The sequence below is a fragment of the Manis pentadactyla genome, chromosome 6, assembly GCF_030020395.1.
Source record: "Manis pentadactyla isolate mManPen7 chromosome 6, mManPen7.hap1, whole genome shotgun sequence".
NCBI lineage: Eukaryota > Metazoa > Chordata > Mammalia > Pholidota > Manidae > Manis > Manis pentadactyla.
In genome coordinates this window covers 17,308,204-17,329,368 of record NC_080024.1, presented here as the reverse complement: position 1 = coordinate 17,329,368, position 21,165 = coordinate 17,308,204, and the positions used below count along the sequence as shown (strand labels likewise).

The window sequence follows — 21,165 nt, the reverse complement described above, 5'->3', positions numbered from 1 at the left end:
CCAGCCCTACTCCCCATTTCTAACCCGTCTACTGTTTGGGGGCCCAAAGTGAGAGGAGGAAGAGTGTGGCACTGCCTGCTCCTTTAACTCCTGGCCCTTGGCCCAGCAGGACAAGTAATCCTGGCACAATCTTCCCAGGTGAGTCAATGGCTGTGTGCTCCCCACACCCTGGAGTTCTTCCAATGCCTCTTCCGGGTTCCCCTGGGCTGGCCCCGATTCTCAGGAACCCATGAGGGTTAGGTGCTGAGAGACTAGCACTCTCAAAGGGCCCAGGAGTGTGCAAAGCACAGCAAAACCTGTTGGGCTATGGGAGAGAGAAACTCAGTGCAGACAGGACTCAGCTCGGAAGAGAGATCAAACCTTTGCAAGAACACTTTGGTGCTACTTCCTTTGTGCCAGGGTGGAGAAATGAGACCTCAGAACTGAGGGGACACAGAAAGGGCTACCGTCAAGCAGAACCTCAGGAGATGGGACAGTATCCCTTGAAGGATCTGGGATGAGGAACCAAGGAGTTAGGCTTCCAGTTCCTCTCGTAGACAGGGATTCCCCAGGCCCCTCGCCCTCACACCCAGACAAGCTACCTCATACCCATCCCTCTCAGCGTGTTTCCCCTTAGGGTGGGCTCCTCTGAGGCCCTGTCCACCAGAACACGGAAGAAAAAGCGAGCAATACGGAGCGCTTGACAAGAATACCTGGTAGCAGCCTCCAGGTCACGGCAGCGGGGGCCAGCGCTCCCTCCAGCACCGGCTCCCTTCACTCCCAGCATTTGTCTCTGTTTCTTAGTGCCTGGCACAATCCATTCCCAGTTTGCGAGCCCACACATTAACTGATGTTGGTATCAGGGACTAGGAACCAAGGGCCTTGAGCTCTGAGTTCAGTGGCTTCCTTGTAGTATGTGACTTACTCCTTTTGAACAGTTTCTTCAGGAAAATTAGAAGACAGAAAATACTTCAGAGCAGAGTTTATAAAACCATATCCTGATTGTATCAACATCCAGTTAGCATAAAGTCACACCTGTTAGTAGTAGTATGCCACCACTGAGGTGTTTTCTGAGTTAGGGTTAAAAACTGACCCTGTTCTCAAAGAGTATAATATAATGAAGGGATGAATACAAAAAGCCACAGGAAATGTGTATATAAACACACAGCACATTAAGAACACAAATAGTGAGGAGTCAGCAGAACAGATAAAGTAGGCTTATCATATCATGAGGAAGGGCTAATAAGAGGATTTTAGGTTTCCCCTGTACTCTTTGGAGCAAATCTTCCTTTGCAAATAGAAGAAACTGAGGGATACGATAATTGGAGAGAAGGAAATACCCATGGTGACAACGTCAACAATGAGACTAAATCCAGGACCAGGAAAGGCACAGCTTTTTCCATTATATCTCCTGCCACCTCTGTATAGAGAACGACACATGTTGCTTCTGCTTATCTCCCAGACCAGAGCATAGGAGGTAGGGGCTTCAGAAAACAGGAACTTTAAATGGCTAGGAAGGCAAGAAAAGGGAGTCCAAATGTACCAGAGGAGAAAATTAGGAAGCAGTAGGGCTGGGCGTTCGGGAGATTTGAGCATCTGTCCTTCCCCTGAGTGCTCACTGCAGGTGAGCTGCGTCAGGCCCGCGGAAGGGTTCCCTGCTGACGGCTGGGTTCTTTCCAAGTTCAGAGCATAGGGACTACAGGTCTCACTCTTTGCCATCCTACACCCTAGCAATTCCAGGGCTGGCTCCTCAGGATCCAATGGGAACATGGAGACTAGAAGCTCTTTGCTGTCCTCTCAATAGCTTTACTATCCTTGGGAAACACTCCTTGATCTGGGGGACGGGCCGACTGGTGACAGAAGAATGAATGACCCTAGTGGGGTTTTCCAGGACCCCGGCTGGGGCTCTGCTTTCAGGGCTGCTGGGAAAGCTCTCAGTGAGGAAAGGAGGTGCCCAGCTGGAGTGCTAAGGGACGAAGACTTCTCTTCCAGCAAAGAGCCTGCCTGGCCTGGCTGACTGCGGGGGAGGGGTGAGCCAGCCAGCAAGGCCAAGCAGGCCTTGCAGCCTAGGTGGCGCTATTTCTCTACTTTTTAGGTCAAGTTCCTGCAGGAACTTCCTCGAGGTCCCTAGTCCTGCTCCTGGTTTGCTGGCTTGCTCGTGTAAACCACCTTATTTTATTTTTTTTTCTAAAAATACTCCAAAGCAATTGAAAGAGTCCCTTCTCCCACCAGCCAGCCCTGGCCCCAGCCCCGGCCCCGGGGAGCGGGCGGGTAGGCGGGGAGGTGGGCCACTGCTTTATTAAACACAGGGAAAACTAATATTTACGGAATAAAATTTATGGAGCAGCCACGAGAATTCGACCCTTTTATGTGCATGTGGAGTGGGGGTTGGGCCAGGCTGGGGGCCTTGGGGAGGGGCCCAAGCCAGGGGGCAGGGCTGGAATACAGCCTGGCTAAGGCCAATTTGTCAAGGCAGGGATTTCCCTGGAGTTGCCCTGGGATGAATGATTCTCAACCACCACCCCTAGCTTTGGGGGGACAAGAGCTTCAGGGCAAGAATGCTTGAGGCAGGGCCTCTGGGAGCAATGTTTCTCTAAGGATGTGTTTGGGCAGTGTCCCCTGAAGGCAGCAACCTTCGGGGTTAAGGACGCAATGGGCAGGGACGTCGTTAGGCATACTCTTCTTTAACCTTTTTAAAAAGTCACACATTCTTTTGAGAACATGAAAAAAGTTATGCTTTTAGGATTTTACTTAAGAATTTGAGGGAATTCACAAATTCCTTATCCCCTCTGATAAAAATTGTCTGCTCTTGAGACTGTGCGCTGAGGGCAGAGGGAGAAGCCTTTCCCTTTTCCAGGTGGTCTCATGTCTTGTAGACTCTGAAACCTGGCTATCTAAATTATACCAAAAACCAACTAAAGAGCAAAGTGAGCCATCCGACAGATTGTTTTTCCATAGCTCTCAGTTCATTACACTGATGGTCACAACTGTGGGGCACACCCTGGGGCACCGTGGACGGAAGGGATGGAAAGTCAGCAGCAGCTGTGTACGAGCCCTGGGGGCCCTCTCAGACTCTGCCAGCGGGGGAGGGCAGTGGTCTGGGAGTCCTGAAAGGCTCTTCCCTGAAGGAAGCAGGGCGTATCGAAAGGAAGCAGGGCCACAGGAGGATGGTTACAGTGGACAATAGGAAAGAAGGACTTAACATCCTTGTTAGAAAATATTTTCAGTAAAGTATATAATAATACTGTCTGGGTTCAAATTCTGTCTTCTATTTATTAGCCTGTCACCTTTGATAAATCACTTATCACTCCAAGCCTTGTGGAAATAGGTTAACAGTATTTTCCTTATATGATGCTGTGAGCATTAAATGTCAGACACCTATTAGTGTACCTGGTGTACATGAACTGCTCAATAAATGTTAGCTGTTTATTATTATTGGTCTTATTATAATCATTATTATTTTATTATTGCTTGGATGGTCTTCTCCCCCGTGTCTTGACATAAGGACAGAAATACCAGTCCCAGCTAGAGAGGATATGTGGACTTTCTCAGGCTCTGGGAGCAGTGGTGCTGAGGAGACTGCTCATCCTAAGTAAGCAGACCAGCAAAGGCCTCTGTGGTTCTACCCCTGACCCTACCCAACAGTGCCCATGAACATCTGAGTTCTCCTTTCCTTCCTGTCTCTCCAAGGTGGAGTTTCAGACAGCCTTACCTGTAGAGGACAACCTAGCAAGAAGGCTACAGGACTTGGCTAGTCCCTGAAAGAGTTTGCTTCCTAATGTCTAAGATTCTGCCTTTGTCACTCAGCCTGTACATTTTTTTCCCTGCTAGGCACTATTCATTCTGCAGGAACATCAAGTTGGGCAAAGGAGAGCAGCAGCAATCAGTTCTGTCTGTGCCCATCAAGGAGAGAATTTTTAAGATCAAAGATCCCAAATGGAGGCTTAGAACAGGTCACAGAGAAGAAGCATCAGAAGAATCTGAAGTATTGGACTGAAGGCCTAGACTTTGTCAGAGACAACAACGGGGTGGAACACGCTAAAGTGAAGTGGGTTGTCTATGCATTCCATAGATTAAGGAATCTCAAAAGCAGGGGAGTGTGAGTGCTTTTTATTCCACTCTGAAGACAGTAGTGGGTCTCTCAGGGAACACCTAGGACTGGCTAGGGACACTTGAGAAAGGGAGACAAGGCTTCCTAAGCATATTGTGCCTTTTTGATGACTTGCCCTACTACCTGAAGTTCCTAGTAGGATCCTAGGTCTAAAGAACCACCCCTGTAAAAGAAGAGAGTATGGGATTCCCAGAAACCGGCTTCCACTCAGATACGGAAGGTGAATGCCCTACAGGCAGGAGCCAAGATTCCTTTGGATAACAGTACCCATGCCTGTCAACATGAACTTCAGTTGTGCCACCCTTACAATGGGGCTCTGACTGTACAACTCGGTGTCAGAGCTACTGCTGCCATGGGAGTGCCTCTAGGTGACACCAGGAAACCATTCTCCAAGTCCATCCTCAGTTGAGACAGTTGACAGGTTAACTGAAGAGTCCCCTTAGCTTCTTCCTCTTGACCTTTGATGGCTGAGGTCTCTGCATAGGGCCTGAAGTATTCTAGAAAAAAAAGGAACCCAAGTTAATAGAGGTTTTGAACAGTTCCACTCAAGTTAGGAAAGCAACTTCCTCCCTTCCATGGCACAGGTGTTTTGAAATCTATGTCAGGCAGTGAATGTGATAAAAGGCTCTATGTGTACACAGATGTGTACATCCCTTTTCCCCTGGGAATGACCATCACTGGAAGTGGGATGATGTAGGAATGGGGTCTAGGTCCATCTTCAGCATAAGAATTGCAGAGAGGACACAGCAAGGGAAGATGCAAAAGACCAAGACTCTCCATCTAGAAACCATTTGTAGTCCTGGTCACAATATCACCAATATCGTAAAGGCAGCATCACCCAGATGACTATTGCAGGGACCACTGGTTTGGGGGCTATAGGTGCAAATTCCTCCAACTCTCAGAATGTCAGCCAGGAAGCTGCTCATGACTCACTGTGGACTCTTTCTCAGGCTCTGGGAGCAGTGGTGCTGAGGAGACTGGCTCTTTTGGCTGGTTCAGAAGTTGGTTATCACTTCCTTGCAGGGAGGCACTGCTTGAGGCCTGAGGATCTCCTGAAATCAGAAAGATCAGGGGAAGATAGTGACAAATGTCTTTTTCTTATCAGAAAGGCATTAGCATTTATCAAGCATTCTGATAAAGACCAGACTATGGTACTAGGTATATAAACAGAGAAGTAGCCATAAAGCCAACTTTCAGCTGACTCTCAGAAAGTCCTGTTTCTAGATTCCCTGTGAAGATTCCCCAGGCCCACTTTAACCAGGGAGGACAAGAGTTTCCTTGACTCAAAACAGCCAACTGTTCTTCTACACATTTTCTACCATGTCTCACGTAGGGAGATTAATCTTTCTCCTGGTTCTCTCACTCATTCTCCTAAGCACCTAGACAAGTTCTCTAGAACTTTCTGCAGTGGTAGTTAGAACAAATGACACTAGAGCAAATGTGGCTTGAAATGTGGTTAGAGCAAATGCAGAGATGAATTTTTCACTTTATTTAGTTTTAATTAATATAAATGGAAATAGTTACAAATGGCTAGAACTACCATATTGGACAACACAAACCTAGACCCTAACCCTAACCCCAGGGTGTCCAAGTACCTCTGGAGCTACTCACCAGTGTCTTGATCCACTTGGATCTCTTGTTTAGTGACTGCCATATAGAGACTCTGTAGATTCATCACAAAGGGTTTTCCATTGCCCATGCTGCATGCCTCCGGTAGTTTCTACAGGGGAGAGGGGATGCTGTCATTGATTACACTGTTGCTAGAGAAAAAGAACTTGATATCCCAGTGGCAGAACTAGCACCAACCCCAGAAGAATTTATACAGAGAAGTTACATCCAATATAGGACGTCCATAGCCAGACCTTGTTGGGACCAATTTAAAAAAGGCCTCTTGGGAGGACTTCTCTGAAAGGCAACTCCAAATGTAGATTTTTCTTTTCCCCAGTACTTCGGTCTGTTATGTTTTCTCATGGATACTCCATAGATCTCTAGGCTCTTTCTTCCAAAGGGTGACCTCTTAGAGGACTGTTTTAGGAAATCATCTTCCCTAAACTGTCTCTCAGCTGTACGGACTCCTATTTTAATTAAATTTTCTCCTGAAGTCCAACACGAAAGAGAGAAAAAGGATAAAATCCAGGAAAGGGGAGAGAGAGCAAAAGGGAATGACAGACTGAGAGACAAGAACAATTTACATAGCTATGATGTCCAGTCAGAGGGGACGGGAGAAATACGGTTCGCAGAGCTGTGGAAGCTTACCTGCCATTTTATATTTCTCACTGCAACCCCACTGTGTTTTACTGTAACCCTCAAACTCACAATGGGGGTAATATTTCCCACTAAAGGGAAGAAAACTGGTTCTTGAGGGGTGAAAAAAAATCTTACTCTTTTAAAGCATAAAGCATAGATACACATACAGTACTTAAATAGAATTTTGGTACATCTGCGGTATTAAAATCCTGAGGAGGGCTGATTAGGAAAAAAATATCTTAAAAGGATCCTTAGGGAGGTGATAATGAAAAAAGAGTTGAGAAATACTGCTATAATCACACTATACTTACCTGTTTCCTTCACTACGGAATGATGGAGTGAACTGTGGATTTATACCCACAGCAACATGCTTTGCCTCATTCAAGTTTCAGCCATTACTTGCCTGGACTGAGTTGAAGTAATGACTGAAGACTGAATAAAGTGAAGTAAAAGTGAGATGAAAGCATATGGTATCCAGTGGTCCCAAACCTGACTGCACTTCAGAATCTTGGAAAAGACCCAGAACTACTTCATCTGTCACTATGCATGCAAATGGTCACGGTTCTCAGCCAAGTTAGCAGGTCACCAAGGCAGGCCATGCCAGCAACTCACACGGGAACCAACCCAAGAATTCTGGATTGGCCAGCATCGTGTGTCAAGGCACTCTCTGTGCTACAAAGGGCATTCGTTTCTGAAAGCCCACTGTGGGAGAAGGATGGAAGGAGAAAGTAGAAGAGGCAGTGACATAGTTGCTGAAGCATAGACAGGATTATACGGTTATGGTTCCTGAGTATGGTGATACCAGAAAACCTTGTTGATCCCCAGGAAATGTAACATACTCCAACCTTATTTCCATAAAGGCTTTATCAGGCTTTGGAGTTCACTGGAAACCACAATGAATCAGGAGCCTTGAGCCCAAACTTTACTTCTAGCTAGTAGTCACACAAGGAGTAAAACAGCCCTCTTGAGCAGCATTCCCTGAGGAAGGGTCTGAAACAGGGAAGGGAAACCAACAGGCCACATACCTCCACCTTGCTTCACTCTCTTTCCTAGCTTCAGCTCTCCAGTGCCCAAGCCATCACCTCCAGCTAAAGGTCCTCTGCTCTGTAGCCAGAAAGCCCTGACGGCAGAGAGGCCAACAGCTGTTCTCCATATAGCTTGTCTCTAGGCCCTCCCTTAGTATTGCCCAAGAAATGTGGCTTCTCTTCGGATTATCCATACACGGCTTGGTAGACACCGTGCTGTCTGTACAAATGGGCAAGGCAGCATCTACTTGGTCCAGGGTCATCTCCTCCTGCACTTCCTATGGAACTAAACAGGCTCACGAGTTTTCTAGGGTGATCTTTAGCCAGCTCTGGTATTTAGTCTCAAATTGAAGTGCCAGAAACAAAAAGGTACAGAAGCCACTGCTGCCCTGGACCTCAGTCCAAATCTAGAACCTGTATCTTAGCCCTTTCTCTGTCCTTCCCCATCGCCAAGAGATTTGGTCCTCTAGTTGCTGTACAGGTTACCCTACCTGAGTGCCCATTCCTGGAAAAGTACTAGGAAGGGAATATCGGCACATTTGCTGCCTATTTACTATATGCTGGACACTCTTCTAAGAATTTAAATGAACTAGCCTATTTTGTCTATTCCCTGCTATTTCCCCGGCACCTAGAACAACCTGACCTACAGTAGGGGCTCAGTAACTGTTTGCAAATGAGTGAACATAGTAGGCACTAGTATAGGCCCACCTTGCTGAGGTAATCACAGCTGATAAGCCGTGGAGCTGGAGCAGGATCCAGACAGGCTGGCTTCAGGGCCCACACATATGACTACCCCGATGACTTCTCTGAACATCAGAATTTTAGTCAAAATGGCAATACAGCCTTTCCTGGAACCATAATCTTCAGTCCCTCACATCCACAGATCATTTGCCTACATTCCCATCCAACTCACAAACAAGCTTCCTCAGGGGACAAGAGAGAAGTGAGCAGATAAAAAGGAGGCAGTTGGCCCTACCTGGAACCCTCAGAGACTGAGAGGCCATACCCTTAATCCTATTCTTGCTGTTCCATCATCACTGTTTCCTTGGGCATCATCCTCAGAACATACTAGGGAAGAGACATGGAGAGAGGCCTGAGCCTGGGAAGGAGAAATATTAGCCCCCCATGTAGGACAATGGTAGGGGCAAGCTGGGGCGGGCAAGCAGCAGAGATCAAAGGGAGAATGCTAGAGCCAGGACTAAGTAAGAAAAGCAAATAGCAGTGCCCCTGCTACACGTATGAATGAGCCAGGAGCAAGATGTACCAGCCACAGAGCGGGTCACTGCCCAGAGCAGGGAGAGGAAGAAGAGACAGGTTGGTCTATTGTAATAATGTATTCACCTGATTAACCCAGAGTCAATTCTTCTCAGTAAAAAAGCTAGTGAAATTCTACCATGTGCCAGGCAGTAGAGCATAGCTGGGTGGAGGGAGCGGGAAATAGACGCACCACTCCTGCACTCCTCAGAACGGACAGAGTCAGTTAAAGAGAAATAAGTCAGAGTCCCTGCCTCAAAGAGTTTATATTCACATGTGGGAGAGAGGCACATATATGGTTTTCTCCCCAAGCTTATGCTATACAGTTATAAACAAAGGGCAGTGAGAACCCCGAGTAGAAGAAAGTGACAAATTCTGACTGAGAGTCCTGCAAAAAGCTTCAGAGATGGTGACATCAAGTTAAGCCTTGCAAGGCTAGACTTCGAGTGTGGTGGAAGCATCAGGCATGAAGGTATGAAAAGTCAGGATATGTGGACATATCTCATGGGAAGTGAAACTGGAAGGCTAAATTCTTGTCCACCAGATCACTGAGGGATTCATTTTCTGCATTAAGGATATGCCCACGGGAATTACCTTTCGTTTCAAAGAACAGCTTTCTCTACGATGCAACTGCTTGCCAGGGCTTCCTTGGCTCCAAACTACTACTGATACGACAATGATGAGCAATCAGAAGCTTCCTCTACGCTTCCCTTTTTAGTCATCCTGCTACATTTAATACCTCTTCACCTCTTACTGCTGGACTGTGACTCTTCAATAGCCACAAGAGTTGTATTACTCTCCCATCTCCAATTCACTAGGACTTTGGGCCTTTCTCTACAGCCATATCAGAAGCTTTAGGGACACCAAAATTATAGAAATCCTGTAAGGTATTTTATTTCCCCTTCTTGTCCCTACTGCAGCCCATCTTGGTTCCTAGGGTCCAAACACCTCTCTCTCAGGGACACATGTCTGTTACTCCCATTATCATCAAGTCTAAAACTCACTACCAGGAGTCCAGAAATTCTTAAGACTCCCTCCTATTCTCTAATCCCAGCTGAATTTGCTGGAACAATCCCAATTGTCACTTTCAACTAGAATTAAGAGGTTTGATTTCCCACCCCCAACTTCATCCTTCTTTCCTCTGAGGTTGTTTCAGAAAAGAAACCTTTAGAATCCTGGGTAAAGAAAGGCTGGACACCGATTTACTGCTTACCGTACCCAATGTGGGCCATAGGCTGAGGATACAGGGTTAACAGGCAGAGGAGAAAGGGGAAATGAGAAACTGGAAGTCACCAGCATCAGCCTGGACAGGCCTTTGGTTCCAGTACCAGCCCCAGAAGCTGGCACAGCCCCAAGGTCCTGATACTGACTCATAATATCATAACCACTGGAGCCCCCAACACATGATCTCCTAAAGGTAAGAAATTTTCTCCTCCCTCTTACAATCTGGTAAATTCTGCTGGTACTGGATTCAAATTTCCTTCCCTACAGAGCTCAAGCCTCAGTTTAGGAAATCATTGTAATTTTCATCATTAGCAACTCTGATGGTTTAGACACTGAAAAACTCTTCTAGGGTCTCACATTACCCAAGGTTACCAAAATAAATAGAAGAGAACAAGAAAAATGGCTAGGAAGAGGACTCTAATGAGAAAGACTCTTTAAGGAATTAGACTCCTCCCTACCCCACCCCCAATTCATGCATTCAACAAATATTTACTGATCTATGGTGTTGGATGACTTAAATGCTGTGGCTACAGTATATTGAATGAAAAATAAAAATCTCCTGCCCTCTTGAAGTTTACATCCTAGAGAGGGAAGATCAACAACAAACATATAACTTATTAAAACATATACTCTATCAGATGGTGATAGCACCATGGAGAAAAATAAATCAGTATAGGCATTATGGATAGGAGTGGAAACTGTTACAATTTTAAATGGATGTCAAAGAAGGTCTCACAGAGAAGGCAGTATTTTTTAAAAGACCTAAAAAGAAGTGAGAGAATGATCCACGTGGCTATCTGTGTCAAAACTAGATGTCCAGTTTGCCTGAGTCCATCCCAGTTTGTGCTTATTGTTGTTCATTAATAGAGCTCCCGTTCTCTCTTATAGGTGTTCCCAATTTGGACAATAAATTAGATGATCACCCTTACCAGAGGAAGAGTATCGCAGGCATGTGGATATGTGCCTGTGTATTTATTTGAAATCATAAGGTAATATAGTACATTAGCTTTTGATCTGTAAGACGAAAGGCCATTAGAGCTCATAAAGAGAAACATGAAATGATCTGACTTAAATTTTTAACGAATCACTTTGAGTGTTGAAAGACAGGTGAGAAATTGGGCAGATCTGCCAGGAGGCTGCTACAATAACCAGGTGGAAGATGGATGGGCTGGGCCAGGGTGGCAGCAGTGGAGCAGATTCTGGATATATTTGAAGGTGTGGCCAACAGGATTTGCTAATGAACTGAGTATAGGATGTGATAGGAGGCAAGGATGTCTCCACTTCAGGGCATAAGGTAGATGTTACAGAGGCATGATCCAGAAACCTAAAATAAAATCCCTAGATCAAAGAAAGCCTGGAATGACCTTGGGTCCCCAACACAGACCCAGCTCTGGTAGTAAAAGGGTGAGTCAAAAGGAAAGGGGACTCCAATGCCCAAGAGAAGTAGCAAGGTTTAAGAAGACAAAGCTGAAAGTGGTTTCTAGTCAAAGAGGAAGGAGTAATATTACATAGAAATTAGGGGAAAAAAATTCTTAGACAAAAGAAGAGAAGTAGAAACAAGCTTTAAGTTCTGGCTTTAGAGTCTCAAAGATTTGGATTTGTACTTAAGGTCTTCTATTTGATAGCTGTGACACTTTGGGCCAGTTATTACACTTAATGAATGTCTTATTTTGAAAGAGAGAGAAAGAGGAGGGATGGATAGATAAAGCGGGGTGGGTGGGTCATTGAGACTAACATAATCTACATCAGAGTTCATGAAAGGATTAAAGAGAAACTAGAGGAGGTACCTGAGAAATGTCTGTCCCTTCCTTTTCAGGGCACACTGAGACTTTTCTTGTCTGGCCCCAAAGTCCAGTGCCAAGGAGGCTCCAGAAATGCCCTAATGCTATAGTGCATACAGAAACCAGGGTCTGACCCAGTATCAACCTTTCCCCACTGCATCCCAAAGCAGGTGACCTGCCAACAATTCAGTGACAAGTCAAAACCCAGAGCAGGGAGATGTAGTCTAGACACCCTCGCTTGTGACCTGCGGGTAGTTCATGGTCTACCACTGCCACACCAGCCCACTGCTCTGACTCTGGGAAAGACCAAGGCTGTGTGGCTTTTGTATCAGAAGGTCCTGGCTTTGTCAGTTAGCAGCTACGTCATAGACCTCTTTTACTTCTGTTCCCTCACCAGAAAAATGAGAACACCAACACCTGTCTGAAACTGATAAAGGATTACACACAATATTATCTGTAAGGCTCCTTATTTCCCCAAAGCTGCTCTGTTGCTTCCTCGAGATCTCCTTTACTCTCCCAATGCTCAGGACCTACGCAAGAAGCCAAGGTTTCACTTTCTCCCCTTGCCCTCTTTTCTGTGGGGTGGGTATAAAAGTGGAGAGTAAAGCTACCCTCCCCAGGAGCACATGAAGCACAAACAACTTGCTTCCTGAAGAATTTTTAGCAGAAGCACTCCAGGAAGCCCAACTGGCCTGACAAAGCTTCAGCTAGGAGTCCTTTCTCACCACTACTTCCTGCTCCCTGATGTACCTTGTGCAAGAGGCTTTGCCCTGCCATTTCCATTTTAAAGTAATATACATCAATAAAGAAGAAAAACATGACCTGCAGATACATCATTCAAATAGTTAACAGCCAAATGTTTTCTGAGTTGAAGAAACTCAGTTTCTTCTGAGCCTGAAAGAAAAGCCATTCAGAGGACAAAGAAAAGGGATACAGTGATGACATGCAGCTTTTTAAAAGATAACCAGCTCACTTCAAATTTTTCCACAGCAGCTCCATTGAATGAGCTGTTTCTGAGTCTTAGGCAAGAGCTAACCCCAAGGGGTCCCTCTGTTTGGTCCTTCACAGGCACCCCTCTAAGTTCTCCCAGCTCACTGACCACAAACTGTGGTGACCTGGGAGAGAATGCAGTACCCGAAGTACACAAGGCATGCTGCCCTTGAAGAGGAAACGTGGAGTCCACCAGACAACAGATGCCACTGCTGTGTTTGGTCTGGTTTGGCTTTGTTTGTGTCCATGCTGCACAAGACCTACCCTGACCACTCTGCCTGCCCCTGCTGACTGCACCCTGCTCCCCCACAGCCTCTGGCTCCTGAGCACACCCACCTGCTCAGCATAGGGCTCTGCTAAGGAAAAAACACACAGAGACCTGAACTTAATTTGTGCTTGGGACTTCGCAAATTACAGTTCACCTCCCCCTGCCCCCTTTTAAAACAAAGTGGGAGAAGGGATGTTGCAGTATGTGTGTATGCAATTTAGCTGAATCACTAAATCACTTTCTTTGTGGCCCGTCCTTCGAAATGGGATGATTCTGCAGCCTTGCTCTCTCTCATGGTGCTGAAAATGCAATGGAGATAAGACAGGTGCAGAGTTCAAAACAGTTTTGAGACAAAGTCCAGTTCTACTTATATTATTCAGATTTTTCTGGTTCCACTTGAGACCTAGCTAGCTCCCTGAACTGCACAGTCAGGAAAGCAGGGAGATGGGAAGACAATAAAGAGGAGTCCAAATAGAAGGCTAGAATAATACTGGGGAGATTAACACTTTGGAATGCTTTCTACATACTAGGTAGTAGGCCAAAGAGTTTTAATGGATTACCTCAATTTCCACAATGGCCCAATTAGCTAGGCACAAAAATTAGTCTCATTTTGTGTTTGGGAAAACAAGGCTCAGAGGAGCTATGTAACTTGTCCAAGGCCACAACCAGAAAGCAGAATGGGGAAGTTGGAGACCTAGGAAGCAGAACTCCAGAACATACACTTCACCCACTACACCGTATTATTCCTTAAAGTCACCCAATGAGACATCCATTTCTCTCTCCCACCCCACAGAAGGAGGCTGGTCCCTGTTCTGAGTCTAGTCCTACTAGAAGCAAGCTCTCACCTCCTCTCTTAAATTTCCAAGCAGCCCAAGAGGCTGATAGGAGGAACAGACAAAACACCCTCTAGAGAAGCAAAGCCTTACTTAACCCCTTGAATATCTGCCAATGGTACTAGAAAACCAGAAAAGTGGATCTCTGGTGTGGGGAGGCTCTAGACTCTAAATCTCCTTTTAAAATAAGTACAGCTCCTCACATAAATAGCAGAAAGGCCCCTCAGCTCTGCCTCCAAAAGAAAAATAATGGTAAAGGGAGTGGAAGTGAAGGTGGGGGCAGGGGCCGCTGCTCTCATAAGAGCCCTTTGTGGTGGCTGCCTCTGAAAGGAGGTTTTGCTAGACAAGGTGGAACTTCTCAAGGTGACAAGCAAATGGTACAGCCTCAGCTGTGACCCTCTGCTCACTCGGTAACCACCCCCTCCCCTTTGGAGGGCCAGGGCCTAAACTGTCCCCGAAGCCCCACCCAACCCCAGCACAAACTGCGGCTTTCTAGTCTGGAGAGCGCCTAACGAGCAGCAGAGGGGCTGGGGGACCGAAGTGGTTTCCTGGGGGGAGGACTCCTCAGAGCCCCTCAGAAAGTCAGTAGCAGCTCTCGTTCCTTCTGTTCTCCACTCCCACCCCTTCTCCAAGAAGAACAAGCAGCTCCTGTCAGCTCTGGCTCAGGGAGGGGGCTCTGACCTGCCTATCAGAGGGACAACTAGCGTGAAGGATAGTTTAGTGCCTCTCTCAAATTCAACCACCTTACCACCGTTTCCCCAAATAGAAATGAAACAATGCAGTAAAAATGTGAAAGAAAAAAGCAGTAGGTTTCATGACAAAAAGAAAACCACAGCCACAAGGCAGGCATCTGGCTCTGGAACCTCTTGATCCTTGCCCTATGCTGCGAGCACTGGCGCAGGAGTGCATATTTCATTTTTTCCTGTTTTAGTGCAGAAGAGAGGACAGTCAGCTGGGTCTGTAGGGGACAGAGGTGATTTAGAGAACCTGGCAGTATTCTCTTAGGTCCTCTACCACCAAAGGGATTCTCTTTCACTTCAGATTACACACTTGACAGCTGGGAACACAGCCCTGGCGGCTGCAATATCATGGGTTCCCTGCCCCCACCCCGCCTGCTGCCTGCTCCCTGTAGGGTGACACAGTGTCCTCTCCACCCTGCAAAAAAAAATCTTACTCTAAAGGGGGATGCACAGCCTTCCTATACACACACACACACTCAGGGTAAAGGCCTGATCTTCACAAACTTAGGTAGGTAAAGATTTCTTAAGCGGGCACAAATCATAAAGGAAAAATGATTGATAAATGGGACTCCATTAAAACTAGGAAAGTTTCATCAAAAGACCAATTAAAAGAGCAAATAAGCAAGCTATAGAACGGGAGAAGATATTTTCAATACAATGACCAAAAAGGACTCATTTCCAGATTAGATGAAGAAATCTTAAAAATCAATAGGAAGAAGACAAACAACCCAACAGAAAACTGATAAAAGTCTTGTATTTAAATGACCAATAATTACATGGAAATGTACAGAACCTCATTAGTCAACAGGAAAGTTAAAACCACAATAGAGTACCACTCCATATATACTGTAGTGGCTAAAAGGAAAAAAGGCAGATAATACAAGTGTTGGCAAGGATGTTGTATAATCAGAACTTTCATATGCTGCTTGGGTGAGTATAAATTGATATAGTCACTTAGGAAAACTGCTTGACAGAATCTACTAAATTTAACAGATGCATAACTATGAAGCAACCATTCCACTTCTAAGTATATATTTATCACGAATGAATAAATAAATTGTGGTGTAGCCTTACAATGAAATTTTACACAGAAATGAAAATTAACAAAGTACTGCTATACACAACAGCATGAATGAACTTCACAAATATTTTGTTAAGTGAAAGAAGTCAGACACAAAACAAAAGAGTGTATACCATACAATTCTACTTATATGAAGTTCAAGAAAAGTAAAATCACTCTATCATACTAGAAGTCAGGAGAGCAGTTACCCTTTGGAGGTCACTGGTACTGAGTAGTGGAAATTATCTAGGTTCTGTCTGGGATGCTGATTACATGGCCATGTTCATTTTCTAATGCTCCTTCAAACTGTATGCTTATGATATGGGTGCTTTTTCTGTACATACCTTATAGTTCAATTTTAACAGTTTATTAATAAAAAATAAGCCACTGTGAAAACAATTTGACAGTGCCTCAAAAAGTTAAATGTACACTTGCTATATGACCCAAGAGAACTGAAAATATATGTTCATAGCAGCTTTATTTCCTAATAACCCAAAAGTGTGCTTGGGTTATCCAACCTAAACAACCCAGCTGACCATAACTGATGGATGGATAAACACAATGTGGTATATCCATATATTCTGCCATAAAAAGGAAGGAAGTACTGATACTTCCCATGAATAAACCTTGAAAGCACAATGCTAAATGAAAGAAGGCAGACACACAAGACCATATATCGTATGATCCCATTTGTATGAAATATTCAAAATAGACAAATCCACTGAGCACAGAAAGTAGATGAGTGATTTCTGAGAGCTGAGGGGAGAAGGTCTTGGAGAATGACTGCAAATGGGTACAGGGCTTCTTTGTAGGGTGACGCAAAGTTCTGGAATTAGATAATCATATGGTTGCATAACCTTGTGAAAAAGGGCAAAACCACCGAGTTGTATATTTTTGGTGTATACTTTCTGGTAAATGTTAAGGTATCTCAATTTTCAAAAAGGATTTTAAAAATAGATAAAGTCTCTACCTTTCCACTCTCCTCTGCCTGTTCACTCTGTTCCCTCTTTTAGGAATAGACTATCAGAAGAAGGCAAGTAGTGACTCTACAGCATCTTACCATGCATGGACAGAGACTGTAATGGGATGTGGTGGTGGTGGGGACTTGATAATATGGGTGACTGTAGTAACCACAATGTTGCTCACGTGAAACCTTCATAAGATTGTATATCAGTGATACCTTAATAAAAATTTTAAAAAAGGAATAGACTGTCAGCTCCCAAGAGGCCTGGACAACCTATAAAGGACTTTAACACAGTCAGTGGAACAGACTCCTGCCTAGTGACTGAATGACCGGAGGGGGAAGAGGATGGAGACGTAGCATGGCATCTAGAATCACACTGGCCTAGCTTTGAAAGTAAGTCCACCATTTACATATTCATTCTATGATCTTGGCCAAGTGACTTAATCTTTTTGAATCTTAATTTTGTCTCTATAAAATGAGTGAAATAATCCCTATCAGTGAAGGTTATTGTAAGGATTGTTAAATGAGATCATGTATGTAATATATTAATTCCATTCCTTTGAGAGTTTCAAGCATTCTCAACTACTTGAAGACAACCAGAAGTAGCACTTTAAATTGGCAAACAGCGTATGGGCTCTGGTGTTGAACTGCTTACACTCAAATCCCAAATCCATCACTATCTTTCTAAGCCTTAGTTTCTTCAATTGTAGAATGGGAATAATAAATAACACTACCCACATTACAGAGTTATCGTGAGGATTAAATGAGGTAATGCATGTAAAGTGCTCACTATACCGACATCTAGAAAGCACTCAATAAATATTAACTGTTATTAATTCCATCATTAAAGAAAATTGTGGAATATGCCAAATAGTGTGCTGTATCCCAAGGATAAGATGGAGTTCACTGCCTTCAAGGAGCTCATAGTCTGGCGGGGGAGTCAGACACATAAACAAATAATTATTCTTCCTGGCCAGCCACACACTAGAGCCTTTGATTCCCAGGCAAAAGCACCAGGTCTAAGGCATTATAAAGCAAAGCTGGATATGTAAGGAAGATGTGGGGCAGGGGCAGCGGTGAACAAACCATGAATCAACAGTGAACCCTTCTTTTTCTATAAAAAGCCTACAAGGATCTAGATAAAATAGGCATGCAGACTTCCTCCTCAGCATTACTACTAACTGGCTGGCCATGTAAGGGCACCTTTTCTATATCTATCTTTCCCTACTCTTCAAGCAACTGGTTCTTTCTCATCTTTCAAATCTCAGTTTCAATGTCACTTTTTCTGGCTCCCTGACCAAATCATCTAAAATCTTTGCTCTTATAGCATTCTACGTTTTTCTCCTCAAAACTATCTCCAAAAAAAAATGATAATAATGCTCAATTATTTATTTGTTTACTCACTTCCTATCTCCCCTGCTAGGCTGAACTCCTGGAGCTCAGGCTCATTCAGCAAATATTTGCCAAAGGTCTACTATGCACTAGGCTCTGGCATATATGGTGGGAATTCATTTTGGGGGTACAGACATGGCCACTGTCCTCAGGGAATTTATAGTCTATATTTGCTGCAGAGCTTTGGAATGGAAGTTTATCCCAGTCCTGGCTGAGGACCCTCTTCTGACTAGCCCAGTTACATATGAGTCTTTGATTGCTAACCTGTCACTGAGTCCAAAAAGCAAGAGGTTGGGCCTCTGGGGACTTCTCAGTTCTCCCTTTTGTAGTCCTAGATTCCAATGCTCAAAAGGTTAAGCTAGGACAAACAGCACAACCTCAGAGCCATTTCTGCAAGTTCTTTCCTTACAAAGCTATTCACATCAGCTTTCTAAGAGCAAGAATAGTCAGTATTGAGCAAGAGATATACTGGCTGGGGTGGGAAGTGGGATGGGAGGTAGGGGTAGGGAGGAAAGAGTCTTCTAAGTCCCATAGAGGAGGAATAACTAGACCTGGAGTGCTGAGCCCTTAGCACCTTTCAAATTCAATGCCTTGAGATTCTCAGATGGCTGCTTCCTGTAGTCTGAGCTTCTCCACCACTGAGCCTGACTTCATCGCAAAGGCTGCTTCCTACTAAAGCCAGCCTGAGCTTAGGGAAGCTGAATTAGACTCTAATGAAAATTTTCTGCTGCAAGCTCTCTGGAAATAGGTCAAGGGAACAGTGTTTTCCAGGACTAAGAGATAATAAAACTCAAAAGCTTATTGAAAAAGAGCTGCATCAAATTCTTTATTAAATGGACAAGGGTGTACACATACACACATGGAATAAATCCTTGTTTAATAACAGGAGATAATATCCTAAAAGCAGAATCAGGGAAAAAGTCTCAAGCCGCAGAAAAAACTAGATTTATTAACTTACTTGGCACTTTCTCTGAGCCAGATTGTTCTAGATCCAAAGAAATAAATGAATGATTGCATGTTCAACAAAACATATTCAGTTCTAGGATACAGGTCTATGCAGTCTGCTTCGAGAGAACTAAAGAAAGCAGGCAGGGTTTTTCATCTTTGTCAGACATTTCCTAGCCCCACCCTCAAACTCCCAGCTCTCAACCTACAGGAGAGGCACACAGAAGCAATGCCATGGAGTGGACCTGTAGATTGGGACTGGGAGCACTGGGGAAAAGGTATGCCCATAATTCAGAACAGCATGTTGAGTTGAAAATAGGAATGGAAATGCATGGGAACGAGCCAATGAATAGCTTCCGCCCAAATCACTGCTGCCAGATCTATCAGAATCAATGATGTGACTGTAGGAAAGCTGGCAAGGGGAAACAGTGTCATGCGGGAAATGACGTTTTGCAGCTAAATCTGTGTGAGACTGCCCCAGGAAAATGAGATTCTCTGGAAATCTCTGCACTCAGCTCCAGGTTAGAAGAATATATATATGTCATTAATCTCCTTTGCCCCTCTTTGAGCAGGTAGTGTCATGTTGTTCTCCTGGTATGAAGACTCAGCATATCCTAGATGAATATACAGAGCCCACCCATGTCAAGTTCAACACGGAGCAACCTGTAATTGGAGAAAATGAGTGTGGGAAAGTGGCTCTCCCAGGATCTATGATCCTGAGTGGAGGGTGGGGTAGAGGGGATATATTTTTTCATTCAACATCAAGACTTTGCTATTATTCCAATCACTAGCTGTTTTCTTACTTAATACTTACATGATGCTACTTAGTACCATCAGTAGAGCTCTTGCTAGATTCAAACTGACCTATCCACACTCTACTGCCTGGTTCCCTTGATGATCAATAGCACATATTTTCTAGATGGATGGCACAATATGACTGCGGAAGAAAGCTGTTCTCCATATCAAATACAAAGGACTACAAAGTAAATTTAGGTGGCCAGCTCAGTTAAGCTCCCTTGTTTGGAAGTATGTCTTATCTACAGCCCTCCTTGAAAGGGCAAGACGAGGGGGTCAAATCTGTACTATATGACCCTGATCCCCTGGACCCAACTAACTGGACCAAGGGTGAACACCTGACCCAAGAAAACTCAGTCCCTACACCAAACAGATTATCTCCAGCAAGAATGTGACCCAAAAGCCACAGAGCATGGATTCTTAGCTTTTTTGAATTTGCCATAGACTCCTCTGTAGTCTGGGAATCCTTTTTAAATGCATAAGATAAAACATGTAAGATTACAAAGGAAACCAATTAATTAAAATGCCTTATTCAAATATTTTTAAATGTATAATAACATATGTGCTTCTTTATTAATGTACTAATTAAATTTTAAGATCTATAGTGGGCCTAATAACTACCATAATTTCAAGTAGTAATGAGTATAACTATATCTCATGGTATCTGCAGTAACTATAAAATATCTGTGATTTCCATTGTTGTCAAAGTCACAGATACTGCTAATGTCATGGTGGTTTTTACTTACATTTATACTAGAAGGAAATGCTAAATTTCAGTTATAGGTTAATAAAAATAAAGATGGAATTTATCCCCCCATCCAATTCATGAAACCCTCAATTCTAAGCATGGACCCTCAAGGGCTCCATGGAGCCCAGGGTAAAAATCCCTGGTGTGAAGACCCTCATTGGATAACAGGGGATGCTTAATTAGAAAGGTTATTTAAAGCTAGTCAGAGTTAAAAACAAGGCAGGCCAAAGCCCTATGTCAGATAATAGTTTGTAGGAGCAGAAACAAACTGGCCAACAGGTCAGTTGTGAGGGGCAGAAATGAGTTCTCTTGAGACCCCAAAGAAGCTACCTTCCCAGTTGCTGTGAGGCATGGTTAGGCATCCTGGAATTAGGTACTGAGATCTCCATGTGTCTTTTCAGTACATTTCCTTCTTACTTAAGCTATTGAAGGCATTTTCTTCCTTACAAGTAATTGCTGAGATAATGTTAACCAAATAAGCTTATTGAGACATGTCTAGAATATACTATGTACATTTGTGTATATTAACCTCCTACTGGATTATGAATTCTTAGGAGTTCAGAATATATACAATCTTAATTCTGTAAAGCCCATGGCTGTTGATTTCCATGAGCCCACTGTAGAGATACTAATAATGTCAAATACCTCAGGTAGGAGGGAAAGCACCCTTTCCTCTGCCTAGGTAGCTAAACCTGGCAGGCAAACGTGGGAAGTTTATGTGTAGATGTTGGGCTTGTAGGAGCCAAATGAAACGGAGCAGGATGAAAAATCAATGAAGCCCTAGTTGTAGTACTCTCTGAATTGCTGTT

At 44.2% G+C, this 21,165-nt stretch overlaps 1 protein-coding gene across 4 annotated transcripts in view; it reads right to left on the bottom strand.

Moving 5' to 3' along the window:
- Positions 1-3,232: 3,232 nt before the first annotated feature.
- The window catches only part of NHEJ1 (non-homologous end joining factor 1), a 74,833-nt gene continuing 56,900 nt past the window's right edge, over positions 3,233-21,165 (bottom strand). For all 4 annotated transcript variants that reach the window (XM_036915037.2, XM_036915029.2, XM_036915046.2 and 1 more), the window contains 3 exons: positions 5,702-5,810; positions 5,024-5,142; positions 3,233-4,587 (listed from right to left, as the gene is read on the bottom strand). In XM_036915037.2, the coding sequence (XP_036770932.1) occupies positions 4,513-4,587; positions 5,024-5,142; positions 5,702-5,810 (303 nt within the window). In that variant the 3' untranslated portion in view covers positions 3,233-4,512. The remainder of the gene's footprint in view (positions 4,588-5,023; positions 5,143-5,701; positions 5,811-21,165) is intronic.